At 35.2% G+C, this 16,854-nt stretch overlaps 1 protein-coding gene across 5 annotated transcripts in view; it reads left to right on the plus strand.

The window, feature by feature from the left end:
- Nucleotides 1-16,854, plus strand: part of LOC137639220 (somatostatin receptor type 5-like) — a 399,967-nt gene that overhangs the window by 316,626 nt on the left and 66,487 nt on the right. For 4 of the 5 annotated variants that reach the window (XM_068371517.1, XM_068371515.1, XM_068371514.1 and 1 more), the window contains 3 exons: nt 1,846-1,969; nt 3,286-3,494; nt 5,541-5,619. In XM_068371517.1, the coding sequence (XP_068227618.1) occupies nt 1,846-1,969; nt 3,286-3,494; nt 5,541-5,619 (412 nt within the window). The remainder of the gene's footprint in view (nt 1-1,845; nt 1,970-3,285; nt 3,495-5,540; nt 5,620-16,854) is intronic. The other variant, XM_068371516.1, reaches the window with a different exon arrangement.

The following is a 16,854-nucleotide window of genomic DNA, read 5'->3' on the forward strand; positions in this document are numbered from 1 at the left end:
TGGCATGCGTGGTGATGAAAACTGACTAAACCCTAGGCATGAATAAGGACATGTCTGAGGGCTTTGTCCTACAATGGACTAGAAAAAGCTGCATTTGTTGTTACTATATATATATATATATATATATATATATAATTTTGATTAAACTGGCATGATATTACCAATATTTTTAAAAGTCATCAGATCGATACAAACATTAATGATTATACATCTAATCTTCGTAACTTTTATCGTAATATAAAATGATTAATTATTGAGTTAAAATCGTGAGAGGATTAATGAATAATTGTTCTAAGAAATTTTAGTCCCAAGTTACTATTGAGTCCTTTTACGATTATCATTTCCGAAGCAAAATATTAAGGAAAAGGGCTTTAGATTGTAAATATCTTCATTACTATTTAAAGATTTATGTTCTTTTCGCAATTAGATTTTACCGATTTATTTTATAAATTACTTAATATATAAAAGACGTTTGTTACTCTAACTATTACACTTATTTGATGTCTATAGTTTACTTCTTTTCTCTTTTACAATATTAAGTTGGTTCAGGTTACTTTTGCATAACTTTTTGAAGTGTTTCTTTTAAAGAATTTTCCCCATTCCCATTGGGTGATCAGGAAAATAATTTCCTCATATACATCTAATATAGACCTAATAGAATACAGAACTCGGTAGGATGATTTTAATTTCTCTCTGGAGTTGGAAATAGATGTCTACCCTTTATGTGATCCTATCACCCTTCAAATTGGCCCTTCTCTAAACGATTCATTAAAATGAGAAGAAATATTGTCTTCAATTTTATCTTATAATAGAAATAAAAAAAAAATGATGGATGGTTTAAATTAGTTAGAGGCCTCTTAAATCATATATAGATAATTAGTGAAACTTTTTCACCTTCGCCAACTTTATTGCGAAGGTTATGCTTTGATAAGTGTGTATTTATTTACTTATATGTGCATGTTTGTTTGTTTTTGATTCGTATAACTCAAAACTTATTTAACCGAATCTCATGAAATTAGTTGGGTGAGTGGCAATGATCCAGAGTCAATCTAGTTAGATGTTGGTAGTGATTTGCTCAAAGATCTAGGATACAAAAAGGTCAAAATCGTCTTTTTGCTATAACGCAGTCAATTTTCCTCCGATTTGCATGAAACTAAAACAAAAATTTGCATAATTCAATTTCCTATCTTGTAATGTGGCATTGGCGAAGGTATGCGCTCTACCAAATGGCGATTTTAGATTATATGTAATTTCCTGGCAAGAGGTCTCATAATCTATTCAGATACAAACAGAATTACATGGATTGATATGCGGAACGAAAATTCTTCACCAAGACAAAAATTATTGCATCCTTAAACAAAGTTTATGAATGGATAGAAAAATATTGACACTTTGATAGACTCATATCAGTAAATAGATAGAGAGATATAGATTAATAGATTAATAGACAGATAGGTAGATATATGTAAAGGCTCTTGTACTTTAGGACAGATAGAGAGGAAAATGTTCCTGTACTGTAAAATAGATATATGGATAGATGAAAAGACTGCTGTACTCTAAGACAGATATATACAGATGAAAATGTTCCTGAACTGTGAAATAGATAGATAGAAAGATAGATAGTTAGATGGATAGATGAAAAAGCCTCTGTACTGTAAAACAAATATGCAGATATACAGAGGATAAGGTCTCTGGACTGTAGAATAGATGGACGTAAAGCATTAGATAGACAAATAAATATAGCCGTCCTAACTTCAATGACCAATCATGAGGAGTTAATCAGATAGACAGCTAGCGAGAGGCAAATTAGCCTTTGCATAAAGCGCTTTCCCTCATTATTTCCAGGTATTACGCCATCTTGTTCCCCTTCCGATCCAAATATATCCTGACCATCCACCAGGCGCAGAGGATGACTGGGCTCGTGTGGGTTCTGTCACTGCTTCTGTCCATACCAATACTATTCGCACAGGTAATCTTTATTCTTTCTTTCAATCACAGTGTACAAAGACTAGTGGTTTATAGTGTGGGGTTCCAGGTTACATCCAGCTTCTTTAGGAATCCATCACTTTCCTCACTATTTGTGATGTTTCAAGGACTACGCTTTTTCATCCAAGTACTGAGGCTATATCGACCCCTACTTTCTCAAGATCCCTTTTCAATGACTTAGGTATGGTTCCTAGTGCTCCTATGATTATTGGCACCACTTCTGCTTTCATATTTCATAGCCTTCTCAATTCAATTTCTCACAAAGTCCAATTGAATTTCTGATGTCAGGATGAAATGGAGTCTGAAATGGGAGGATGCGATTTCACTGAATATTCCTATAATTTCATATATATATATATATATATGTTTGTGTGTGTGTGTGTGTATATATATATATATATATATACACGAATATGTGTTACTACCCAGGTAGTATATTCCAACATCTGCTTTTGCCATGTTTTCAACCATTGGTTTGTGCATTTATCGCAATTTTTCCATTACTCCTTTTTACCATGCCTCTAATTAATCCTATTATACCTCGTTTGCTGTTTGACGTTTAATTCGTTCTAATGAAAGGTCCAAACACAAAGAGGAAAAAACTTTGGGTCTTTATTGTCGGAGGGAAGAAGAGGAAAAAGGAAACGCTGACGAATACCCTTTAACGAAGCATTCAGAACCATTTCCAAGCTCAGAATTATGTCTATATTTCCTTCACCACAAGACTTACTACAAAGCTTTCTTCTAACGAGTAACATTGGTTCAATGATTTGGTACAGTTATGAGCCGATTATATGTGTGCTTGTATTTGTTAATATATCTAGCTTAATAACAATTAATATATCTGTTATTCGTTTCAATTTTTTGACCCAACAATCATAAAGATATAAATCGATAAAAAGAAGAAATCTACCATTAAAAAAAAATCTGTTTTTCATCTTAGGACAGACTTTTAATTATGATCTCTCTCTCTCTCTCTCTCTCTCTCTCTCTCTCTCTCTCTCCAGAATTGAAAAGATACAACACCACTTAATATGGTAATTTCTTTACATACAAAATACAAAATACAAAACACATGGAACAGACTTCCGGCGGATGTAGTGAACAGTAACACAGTAAACGAGTTCAAGAATAGGTTGGACATGATCATACAAACTTTCTAAACGTTTAAACTAATTAGTTTACCCAAGAGCAAATGGAGTCCCGGCGGATGAACTAAGAAGTCTTTGAGGAATCCGAAATCCTTGTAACTCCTTGTAACACACTCTCTCTCTCTCTCCCTCTCTGGTAAAATTTCAGGTCCACAGCAGAGTGGGCGTGCGAGTTCAGACGTACTGGTGCCACCGAGATTGGGACAACGTATTCCTGTGGCGGTGCTATGAGACTTACATGCTTGTGATCGTCTTGGTAATCCCGACCATCATCATGGGCTTCGCCTACTCCGCTATCGGTTATAAACTCTCCAAGGTTCTAATCGAGCGGTCGTCTCTGATGGGGTCTGGAAACAGGTGCGTCATGTCTGGTAACTTTTGCTGGTCATTCGTTTTAATAATCATGTCTTGAAATTTAATTACGCGGTGTTAATCTTTATTCTTATCTACAATGTATACAAATTAAGTAATGTTTTATTATTTCTTGGCTCTCAGTTACGTGATGTTAATCTGTATGTTTTTCTATTCTTATCTATATACAAATCCCGTATGACAAATTTCAAAATGTTAAAAGTGCATAAAGGTTTTTACTAAAGATATAATAATTCCATTACCTGATGTTAATCTTTATATGAAAATCAAGTGTTTTAACTAAAACGTATAATTTTATTGTTGTGCGTCTGTATGTGCATTTGTTAATATGGGCATGTGAACTGTCTTTAAGATAAACACTCTTTAAGAAAATATTATTTAACGGTTAGCAAAGAATCCCTGTAACTTACTCCATGTAATCGGACTTATAGATTTCATGGTAAATTGAACAGCTTATCGGATTAATTTTAGCATGCTATCAGTTCTAAAATTATCAACAACAAATGCAGCTGTTTCTAGCTTACTACAAAAAGGCCTCAGACAAGGCCTTAGTCGTGTCTGGTGCTTGGCTATTTCACTACCACACTGGCCACTTCAGATTGGTCATGATAGGATTTTTTTGTCTAATCGCTCACAGCAAACAACCTATTATGGGTTGCCTGACTAGTAGGCTACAACTTTACTAATCAGAGCGATACGCAAACCCTTTCACCACGTTAAGTTATCCAGGGAGCCCTTGTATATATCAGCGGCCAATTCATCCAGCATGCATAGAAAATGGACACCAACTAACCTAAACTCCCCCCTAACCTAACCTACTAGCCGTGTCCTTATCTACTTACCAAACGGGAGAGGGCTAACGCCCCCCTGCCATCCCCCTTACACTGCCGTATTCCTAGTCAGCAGTCATCATACATACAGGTGGCCACTATCATACATATATCCCCGTATTCACATCAAAATTCAACGTTAAATGGATCATTCTCTCTGCGGAAAATCGGTTTTAGCAATGCCAGGCGAGGATGGATATGTCTTTTCGATGCAACTTCAGACATAACAAGAAATGGATCTAGCAGTCTCATGTTTTGACCAATTGGACCCATGGCTTCGTCATATTTACATTTAATCAGTTACCTAATTTACTCTGTCAGACTCCAGGTAAACTTCTCGTCTCGTAAGGAACTATAAGGCTTACCGATTTACTTCGTAAGAGATGCGGTGAAAATTATTATGATTTGGCTACTTGAAAATGTTAATGCGTTCGTTAAGCTAGGCACAAGTGCTGCTTTCAGATGTATTGACTACTCCTTAGTATATTTCTTTGTAATTTGCCCAATCCTCTTTATGTAAGTAAATGCCAATTGATACACTTGTAAATAGTCTGAGACCTTTTTTTAAGACAGCACAAAGGATGGCAATTTCGCACTATGTTGTATAAATAGATTAACATATGGAAGTATGTATCAGAAAGCACACGCATGCATATATATATATATATATATATATGCTCAGACTATTCTTGAGTTTTGCTTTACAAAATTACTCCTAAATATGCTTTATCTGGTGGTGTAACAGCGAAAGTTATAATTTGCTCGGAGCAGGAAAAGATAGCGTGAATCTATTACAAAAAAAAAGGAATGCTGAAAGACTGCCCTAATATGTAACGACAATAAGACTGACAGATCTCAAATGTCTTCGAGGTTTACATTGGAGACGTGGTAAATAGCCTTCATTAGACCCATCAGAATAAAATTACCAGCTTCTTTTCATATATAAAACGAGTGTTTTATCAATGTCCTTGTTAGTTTTCAAAAATAAATTCTACTATAAGAAATAAGTTCCATCAATCAGGGGCTGATATGACAGAGAGTATAACCCATAAGCCTCAAAAAATGCTAAACAAAGAAACTTGCTTAGAAGTTACATGTCGAGCATTAAGGCGATGCACTAAAAGGAGCGTGGCAACTGGATGTTTCCATAAAGTTCCGAGAGATTATATGAGGGTAATATCTGCATTCGTCATTGTTGCAGTTCGATGCTGGAGACTCATCCCCTTAATTCCATCAGGGTGTCCAGCAGAAGTCGGGATGACGACAGGGATGTCCGACAGGTGAGTAGCTATTCACCTTTCAAATGTTTGTGCTTTTTTTTTCTTGATTTAAATCCTAAATCTCACTCATTATGTGCATAGCAAGGATTGTGTCCAATTTGATTTCATGAATAGAGTATACATAACTTGTATATATATTTACATATATATTTATATGTATATATTTGAAAATGCACACACATAATACACAAACACACAATACACACACACACACACACACACACATATATATATATATATATATATATATATATTACTTATCAGTCACAAAACTGCACGTGACATATATTAAAGGGTAAAATCCACAGGAAACAGGAAAGGAAAAGACCAGGTACCAAGCGCTTTCCTGTATTACGTACACTTCTTCAGGGTACAAAGTGAAATAGAAAATAAAATCATACAATAAAGAAACCTACCAAAACTGAAATAAAAGCCACAAACTGGCAAAGCATCATCAATATGCTAAAATAACAAACAGTCGTTAAAATGAATAAACAATTGTAGTTTAAAATAAAATACTAGTAATATAACAATCGTTAAACTAAATGTTTACATTGTACCTCCTTACAATTTCATTAACAAGATGAGTGTCTAGTTTAAAAAGACCAGAAACTGAGATTTAAAATTTGATTATGAAAATAATTAATAAAAGCAGATTCAATAATATTTCTTTTAACAAGATTTTTACAAAATAAAAATCTCTGAGGAGTTTTCCCAGTCAATACAGTGGTTAAAATCGTTCATGTGGACAAACAAGGCACTAGACATTTGTCCTGTCCTAACTGCATATCGATGTTGTTTAATTCGGTTGTTAAGCAATTTTCCGGTTTGACCCACATATTTCTTGTCGCAACCAGTACATGTAATTATGTAAATAGAGCCACTATTATAATTTGGAGAATTATTTATTAGGACATTCTTTACCGTTCCTGAACTTTTAAAAACTAATTTTACTTTGAATATTTTCAATAAATCTTTTATATAAGCAAAGTTTTCATTGTATGGAAGTGCCAGCACATTCTCATTCTTAAAAGGTTCCCTATTCTTGTCTGAATAAAATATATGCCTAGCTTTCTGTAGAGACTTGTCAATTAAAACTTTAGGATATTTTAATTTAATTCCTATGTCATTAAATTCTACGAAATTCTGCGTCTATAAATTCGGGGCTGCAAATCCTTAAAGCCCTTAAAAACATACTTGAAAAAACAGAAACTTTTACACTAGTTTGATGATTTGAATAAAAATGAATGTGGGAGCAGACATTAGTAGGTTTCCTGTAAATATCAAAAACAAAGCCTCTATCATTTCTATGCACTAAAACATCTAAAAATGGCAATTTACAATGATTCTCTTCTTCAATAGTGAATTTTTATGGAGTATACTAAACTATTTAACTTTTCCAAAAAAATATTTAGATTCTCACATGTAGGCCAAACACAAAAAATATCGTCAACATAACGAAACCAAAGAACCCCTTTAGGCAAAATCGCTGGCAACAGTTTTACTTCGAAAAATTCCATGTAAAGGTTACTGAGTACTGGGGATAGGGGATTACCCATTGCCATTCCAAACTTTTGTAGGTAGTACTTTCCATTAAAAACAAATTTACAGTCTTTAACACATAATTTTATCAATTCAATAATTTTGTCATAAGATAAAGGTAAAACATGCTTACTTAATTCGTCGGATAAAAATGTCAATAGATCGTCAACTGGAACCTTCGTAAATAAAGACCTTATATCAAAACTTACCATTTTTAAAGTTAAAAATCAATGCGAGCACTAAGGCAACTTGTTAACAAAATCTGTATTATTCTTTATATGTGACTGGGATATATTTCCAACAATAGGCAATGAGGACTTGCACTAACCACTTCGACAATTTGTAAGAAAACACTACCAACTGAACTGATTATTGTTAATGAAATTGTAAGGATGGTACAATGTAAACATTTAGTTTAACGATTGTTATATTACTAGTATTTTATTTTTAAACTGCAATTGTTTATTCATTTTTAACGACTGTTTGTTATTTTAGGCATATTGATGATGCTTTGCTAGTTTGTGGCTTTTATTTCAGTTTTGGTAGGTTTCTTTATTGTATGATTTTATTTTCTATTTCACTTTGTACCCTGAAGAAGTGTACGTAATACACGAAAGGCGCTTGGTACCTGGTCTTTTCCTTTCCTGTTTCCTGTGGATTTTACCCTTTAATATATATTGTAAGGACAGTGAGACAAGCTGTCACCAAGATCAACTGATACTTTATTTGAATGCGCACGGAAATACATAACAAGGTGCGGGACAGAAACGTAGGATTACATTGGCGCCAAGTCAGATTGAAGTGGCCGCCAAAATATATGTGTTTTCTTACACTTATAAATATATGAATTATGGGTTAACAAAAACATGTCATGAAACGATACATGTATCAAAATGTAGCTCTGGTAGAGCGGAATATATATACATAGGACACACACAGTGTGGCGAAGAGAGAATTTAAATAAATAAGTAGTTTGTCGATTTTCTGGACGACGAAGGAGGATCGGTTGTCCTTACAATATATATATATATATATATATATATATAAGGTACAGTGAGAGTATGAACATATATACAGAGATTTGTGGATCAATATATATGGTAAAACCTATTACCTACGAGGATCTAAGCTTGCATTCCATTTTCGTGATTAGAAAAAACTCCTTGGGTCATCGCAGGTAGTAGTAGTATAGTATAATATATATATATATATATATATATACACAGTGTATACATATATATATATATATATATATACAGTGTATGCTATATATATATATATATATATATACACAGTGGTATATATAATATATATATATACAGTGTATGCTATATATATATATATATATATATACAGTGTATGCTATAATTATATATATATATATATATATCAACATAAATATATATAATATACATATGCATACATATATCTACATTTATTAATATGCATATGCCAACATATATATATATATAATATATATTATATGCATATATATATATATGTATATATAATATATATAATATATGCATATATATATATATATATGTTATATACTATATATTATATATATATGATATCGTATATATATATATATATAGATACATATATTATATATATATTATGTATGTATATGTATATATATATATTATATATGCATATATATATATATATATATACATATATATATATATATGGACCCGTGCAGACGGATAATGAGACGTCGCCATATGGGTTTTCTTCATTTATTATAAAAGATTCGTTCGTAAGTACACATTACACAACTGCCCTTTCAGGTGAGGGTCTTGTCAAATCGAGTGCTCACCGGCAACTAATTAATGCCTTCGTTTATCAAAATGTAGCTATTACAAAACATGCAGACCCATAGGTTTTTGTGGAATACTCATGAATATTGAGTTCATTTCCCTTGATATATAAGACCTCTACATACACGAATTTAGGACATTACTCTAGCCCCCCCCCCCCCAGCTCCTCACTCCGGGAGGAGGTGCGCACTCGCCCCTCACTAGTCAATGGACATATGAGGATACTCCAACCCGGAATAGGTATGGCATGTACTAAATAGAGATGCAACATGAAATATATATATATATACTATATATTATATATATATAAGGATCTAAATACGCTGGCTCTAGTTTGTGTTTCCTAGGTTGTAATCGTTTTCAAATACACACGATCGCCCACAAATACTTTTACCCTATAGGGGTTTGAACCCGACCATCATATTTTTCAAAAACCTTCCAGTGGTGTTCATTACTCTCCTCAATAAATTTAATAAGTATACACGGTATTTCTCAGTTGAATAATTTTGGGAATTATTGCGAATTATAAGAACCATATATGGGTAACAGAGGATCCTGTCCATACACTAAAATGAAAGGGCCGTGTCCATGAGCGAAGCATTATATGCAATGTTCAAAGCTAGCTTAGCGGTAGGAAGCATGGCGTGCCAATGAAGGGGGTCATCAGCCACTAAGTAACGCAAAATTCGCACTACTTCCCTATTATGCGAATCTACTAAGCCATTTGCTGAAGGCCTATATGCGGTCACTGAAAAGAGTTCAATTTTCATCAAGTCCGTGACCGATTTCACCACCTTATTTATAAACTCAAGACTACTATCACTTATCAAAATATTCGGGCAAACCAAACCTAGTAATAAAAGAGCACAGCGCCTGGGCTAATGAATTTGCAGATTTATCATACATTGCGTAAGTATGAGTGGCACCGACTAAATGCATCCACAAATACAATTATATATAGTACTTATGTTGTGTTAACCCAGTAGGAAATGGTCCCTACTACATCCATATGCACTCTATAAAATTAATGGAAACAATCGGCCACTTTTCTGGCTTCCGGTACAGTGTTTTTATGTTCTTTGAAACAGTTACTAGCATGAAAACCTTTTATATAATTCTCTATAGACTTTTTCATTCCTAACCAAAAGAAGGATTCACGTGCTCTCCTTAATGTTCTATTAATCCCTAAATGCCCTGCATACGGACTTGCTTGTACAATGTGGATGGCTCGTTTAATTAAAGAGGGAGGAAGAACTACTCCGTGCACCAAAATTCCCCTACCCTCTTCTCGTAAGCACAATATAAGACATCATTTTCAAAAAAAAATTTCTCACAAGGTACATTCAGAAATGACGGATAACTCTCCGATTCCCCTTTAATCACTGCTCGCACTCTTTCCATCCATTCCTCTTTTTTCTGTCCCTCTCGAACTATCTTTTATGTCCCAACCTCTCAAGTCAATCAAACCTGCATCATCAGGGCATTCATTCTGGACACCCCTGGTCATGTCCTCGGTCATCCACATATATTCATCTCTCTCTCTCTCTCCCGAGGTCGGCTCTCTCTCTCTCTCTCTCTCTCTCTCTCTCTCTCTCTTTCTCTCTCTCTCTCTCTCTCTCTCTCTCTCTCTCCTGAGTCGACTCTCTCTCTCTCTCTCTCTCTCTCCTGAGTCGACTCTCTCTCTCTCTCTCTCTTCTCTCTCTCTCTCTCTCACTCTCCCATCTACTGCATGTGCATCGTGAGAACTGTCATCCCGTTCTCTATTTTCTCTATTATGATGGGGGTCTTCACTATTTTGGTTATGTTATTCGTTCCTCTTTTGTGCCCTGGTTGTTACTCCTATTACTGCACTTCTAGAGAGAGCATCAGTTACCTTGTTAGCCCTTACCTTCTATGTGGTGAAAACCCTTTTCTAACAATCTATCAATCCATCTCGCTTGACGAGAGGTCAAATCCACTTTTATAATACAAATCAAGTAAGGGGCGATGATCGCATTGCAACTCAATCGGACTGACCTAATAAAAAGAATCGATGCCTCTCAAGAACCCAAAGAATAGCCAAAGCCTCTCAATCCAATGTACTACATCTCTTTTCTGCCCCTTTTAACGCCCGGGAAGCAAAATAATGGGTCTCCTCTCTGCCTTTATCATCTTGTTGAGAAACTTCGCCACCAATGGCTATGCTGCTTGCGTCTGTTGTCACTAAAAACGGGCGATCAAATCCAGGATAAGCGAGTAATTCATTGCTAGTTAAGGCAGCTTTCAAATGGTTAAAGGCCCTTTCTTCTTCCTCTCCTCAATTTATTACTCTTTGTTTCTTTAAAGCATCTAAGGGTCTCGCTATCTCTTCAAAACCTCTTAATGAATTTACGGTAATACCCAACGAGCCCAAGGAATCCAGCTACTTCCTTAGAGTTTACGTGGCCTGGAGAAATCTCCAATAGCTGCTACCTTACTGGAGCAGGGTTAGATACCTTCTGGGGTTATTATGTGACCTAAAAATTCAACCTGTTTACAGAAAAATTTGCACTTTGACAATTTTATTTTCATACCATTACGTCACAATGCTTCTAAAACTTTACGAATGTTATTATTATGTTCTTCGGTCGTTTTCCCTGTAATTATGTTATCATCTAAATATACAAGAACATTATGACCAATTAAGGGTGACAAAACCGCCATCATTACACTAGAAAAATTACTTAGAGCATTTTTAACACCGAAAGGAAGAAAATTAAACTGAAATACTTGATCGTTAGCTGTAAATGCCTTTTTACATTTACTGTCTTCCTGAATGGGTATTTGATAGTATCCAGATTTTAAATCAACAGTTGTAAAATATCTGCTATCCCGTACTTTCACAAGTAAGTCTTCGATTGAGGGCTAAGGGAATGCATTATCCTTAGTGATTGCATTCAATTTCCTATAATCAACACACTATCTTACCGAGCCATCCTTTTTCCTAACAGCTACAATTGGAGAAGCCAAAGGGAATTCACTCTCCTCGATTATCCCTTGTTCTCTTAATTTATTAATTTCCCTTTCTATCTCTCCCTGGAAATGAATGGGTACCTTATAATGCCTTGACCTGATCGGCTTCGCCTGCCCAGTTTCAATGCAAAAAGGAAATCGATCACTCCTTCCGGGTGGCTCATCTCCAATTGCAATTACATCGGAATAATTATTGACAATATCACTAACTACAGGCTGATATTCTGAGGGACATAATTTTCCCGCTTGCATAATCAAATTCTGTGTGCGTTCGTCAGTGCGGGCTGGAGTTGTGGCTCCCAACATCCCATTATAAGCAATTTCACATAACTCTAATTCACACACAGAATCACTTCCTAAAACAACTCTTTTATTAGACAAATTAACTATAGTTATATCAGCTTTGTTCTCTTTAATTTCTGTCAAACCCTCTAATATCATATGGGCCCAATTGTCATGGGGTTTAACAACTACCTTGGTTCCTTCCGTAAGAGGGCGACACGGGGTCACAGATATGCTCGTAAGGGTCTGGGGGGACAACACTTCATCTCTCTCAGGTATAGCTCATACCTTACTTAAATGTCTCTATGAGCTAACACATGGACTTACTGCCTCATGACTTTCTATCGGCAAAATGTACCCTCCTGTTTTACTGTTATTGTATCTTTTCCCTCAAAAATGCAAATTTGATTATTAGCTATGAAGTCTATTCTAAGTATAGCCTCAATTCCTGGAATTCCCAAGGTGGGCAAGACAAAAAAATCATGTGTAAACTTCACAGACCCCGCCTTGAACTGGACGATTGATGTATGGTTTATGTGCAGTTTATTTCCTCCTGGCGTGTCAAGAACAATGGATGCCGCTGGCTGTAGTGGATTTGAGGAGAATTTTATTTTCAATCAATGAAACACTGGCTCCCATGTCAATCAGTGCCTGGATGGATTTATCTTGCAGGTCGATCCTAACTGTTAACATTCCCAGATGGCCATTACAAGATATGGAGCATGGGTTAATGACCTCCGCTGCCATGCCGCTGCCCCCTTCTCCTCTCCCTAGTGCAGCGATGGTGAGGTTGAGGGTACCGATAGAGGTCCCAGTGCCTGCTCTGTCATGTCCGTCGTCACCTCCTCGGTTACTGCTTGTGATGTCATGGGGTGGGGGTGGGGGGTATCGCACTCCCTCGTCTCCCCCTTCCTGTGTTCCCTTTTCAACGGTCGTTGGGTGGGGGGAGGTGTGCATGCGCCCCAGCACGCCCGCCCTGCCCTTTTTTGCTGGGCACTCTCGAGATAAATAACCGTAGGCCTGACAAGTGTAACAGTGGGAGGATCCTTGGGTGGGGCATTCCACTCGTCGGTGCCCCTCTACCCCACAGTGCCAACATCTGAAGCCTCTTCTAATCTGCTGACTGCATTCTCCCTTACCTCTCTTCGGGGGTCGACTTCCTCTCATGGCTGCCAACTTCTCGGAATCGGCCCCATTATCCCTAGTCCTCTTTTTTTCTGGCAAACTGTCTAAAATGTTTTGTATCGCACTCACTACATCTGCTAACGAGCGATTGTCATCGAACAAATAACCACATAAATACGGGTTTACTAATCTGCGAATATGTTAACGGGCAATTGCCTTTTTATCACCTTCTGGGAGATTGGCACTCCAGGTAACAAACGAATTGTAATCCCAAAAAATGCGAGTTTCAAAACAAATAACGGATTCACCTTCTCATATTTTGGGTTTGTAACTTTCTTTTAGGTCTCCCTTTCTTGCATCAGGCAATGCATACTTCTCAATTAAACGTCGTTTTATTTCAGTATAACTTCTTAAACTTTCTTGTGGCCAACACATTACCTCCATTGCCGGAGCATTTTCCAACAATCTAATCATTTGAATAGCTTTTTCTCTTTCCGACCACCCATATGTGGCTACTTCAAAGTCTCTCAAAAACACTTCAATTGATTAAAAACCTTCTTTAGGCCGTTGATCATCGAAAGGACTAACTTTTGCCTGGAGTTCTGACAACTTTCGAACTACAATTTGCGTATCTTCACTCGGCTGTGCAAGTGTACTTTCACTTGTGTGTGTTTGAACTTCATCCATGTACATCGGATATGCTGTGCTTGCACGCTGCTCCTGTTCTCGTTCCACCAACAGTCTGTTTATTAACTGTTGTAGATTATCTAACTTATTTTCCAATTCTTGCATTCTAATTTCCTGTCTATATTCTTCATCCGGAACGCTATATCCTACTGCTCTTTCATTCTCATCTTCAGCTGCAGCCGTGTCTGCTATGTTAGTCCTTGTGTATCTCGGCATCTTGAACTTTTATATCACCCGCTCAAAGAACAACTTCCCTCACAGCGTCCACAAACAAACGTATCTTTTACACCTGACACCAATATGACCTGTGCAGATGGATGAGACGACGCCATATGGGTTTTCTTCATTTATTAAAAAAGATTCGTTCGTAAGTACACATTACACAACTGCCCTTTCAGGTGAGGGTCTTGTCAAATCGAGTGCTCACCGGCAACTAACTACTGCCTTCGTTATCAGAATGCAGCTATTGCAAAACATGCAGACCCATAGGTTTTTGTGGAATACTCATGAATATTGAGTTCATTTACTTTGATATACAAGACATCTACACACACGAATTAGGACATTTATATATATATATATATATATATATATATATATATATATATATATATATATATATATATATATATATATATATATATATATATATATATATATATATATATATATATATATATATATATATGTATATATATATATTATTCATGCATATATATATTTTATATATATATATATATATATATATATATATATATATATATATATATATATATATATATATACATATATAGGAAGTTTCCTATCGATAATGAATAAATAATATATATATATATATATATATATATATATATATATATATATATATATATATATATATGTGTGTGTGTGTGTGTGTGTGTGTATGAATAAAAAATTAAAGTTTATATGCAAACATGCTGAAGTAACATTAGTTCTCATAATAGACTTTTTATTCCTCCTCTTCAATCTTCAATTGGTCATAAAACAAATTGAAAAATACAAGAAAGTTTCAGTATCCTCCATAAAATTTCACGATCCCCAGAATATTTTCTCAGACTTATTCTGTAAGTTGAAAAGACTTTAGATATAATTGGCAGTCATCAAATCAAATGTGACAATCGACTTAATGGTACTATAAATGAAAGCTTTCGTATTCAATCAACTAACAGTTATTGATTTTCAATGAACCTTGTTTGTGAGTACAGTCAATGATTTGAGGTATACTAATGTTGAATTACACACAAAAAAGCTAATAATTATTATTTGTGGATCTTTAAGATGGATCCGATGATCACTTGAATCTTGCATATATGTTTATCTATCTCTTCATATATTCTCTTATCTTAATTAGTTAAGATAATTATACTTGTCTATGTAAATCTAAACTCAATATTTTATTCTGCATATGATTTCGAAGTAAATGTTTTTGATGCAAAACTTACCATTTAGCAAAGACTGAATAAATACAGTAATTAATCTATACACACTTATGCTACAAGGAGAAGCTGTGGTTTCGAATCTCTTTTATGCATTTAAATCCAGTAAATCATCTTCATGAGTAGCCATCTTAAACTCTTTAAGAGAAGTCAAAGTTTCTGGTTACATTTTTCTTAAGAAAAGCATTTGCTTACTTCTATAAACATTAGATGCATTCTTGTAAACTTAGCTATGAAAATTGACATTTTGGAGATTGAATTTAACGACATACATAGATCATACACACCAACGTTATTTAATCGTCCTATTAGTGACCTACTTTCACTGATTTATCACTGCGAGTCAATATAAATTAGCCTTCATTCAACATCATTCAAATTAATTTCACATAAATTCACAGGACATGGAAATGACATGATTTAATCTGACGTTTCCGTCAATGGCTTTTTAAAAGTTATTGAGGAATGTTGACCTTTCCCAGAGTGATCCACGTTTTCACAGGGCTGCTGAAAAGTCAATTGTGTGTGTCAACCTTTTAGAGCCCTTGAAATCCAGAATCGTCACAGAATTGTATTGGATTTATAATTCACAACACATGGCACGGTTTTGGACCTGGAAAGTGATTGGGGCAATATCCTAAAAAAGTTAGAGGAGTTGGAAAAGAGTGTCAAGTCCCATTAGGACTTACCTCTTTAAAGAGGAAGACTACCACACTGTAGCATCTAACCTGTAATTCGTTCATCTAGTAATTTCCATTCTTCAATACCCAAATGCTATTCTTAAATCTTTAAAAATCATTTCTATAGGTGGGATGACACAGTGAAGAATTGTCACTAGCATCACGGAACTTTTATTATGAGCAATTTCTTCTTCTTGAGAATGTTACCTGTCAATAGTTTAACTGTGTCTTTTGAGTTAAATACCTCAAATATTCAGTTGCCTCTATTAGAAAATTGGATCCCTGGATAACGGTACCCTATTGGAAACGTCCTCCCTTGACATTCTGTTGAACTGGAGTTCGAGACCCGCTTAAGCTCGATAATTTCTTGCATTTTCTGCAACTTCACCATCATAGTTATTGTCCTATCCCTTGCCTATAACAATCATGAGCGACCCTCGAACCTTTAAAAGACTTGTCAAATGGAAAATTTATTTACAAACTGTGTGAAAAAATAGTCTTCCTAGCAAAGAATTTTCATGGAAACCGTTCCGTTTTCTTTTCCTGTTTTTCCTTTGACTTTCCCTGAGCTTATCAAACCATAGAGCAAATCTATAGCAGATATATTCCATAGTAACTTACTTTAGAAATTTACTTATAATGCAAAGG

The sequence above is a fragment of the Palaemon carinicauda genome, chromosome 4, assembly GCF_036898095.1.
Source record: "Palaemon carinicauda isolate YSFRI2023 chromosome 4, ASM3689809v2, whole genome shotgun sequence".
In the NCBI taxonomy this organism is placed as follows: domain Eukaryota; kingdom Metazoa; phylum Arthropoda; class Malacostraca; order Decapoda; family Palaemonidae; genus Palaemon; species Palaemon carinicauda.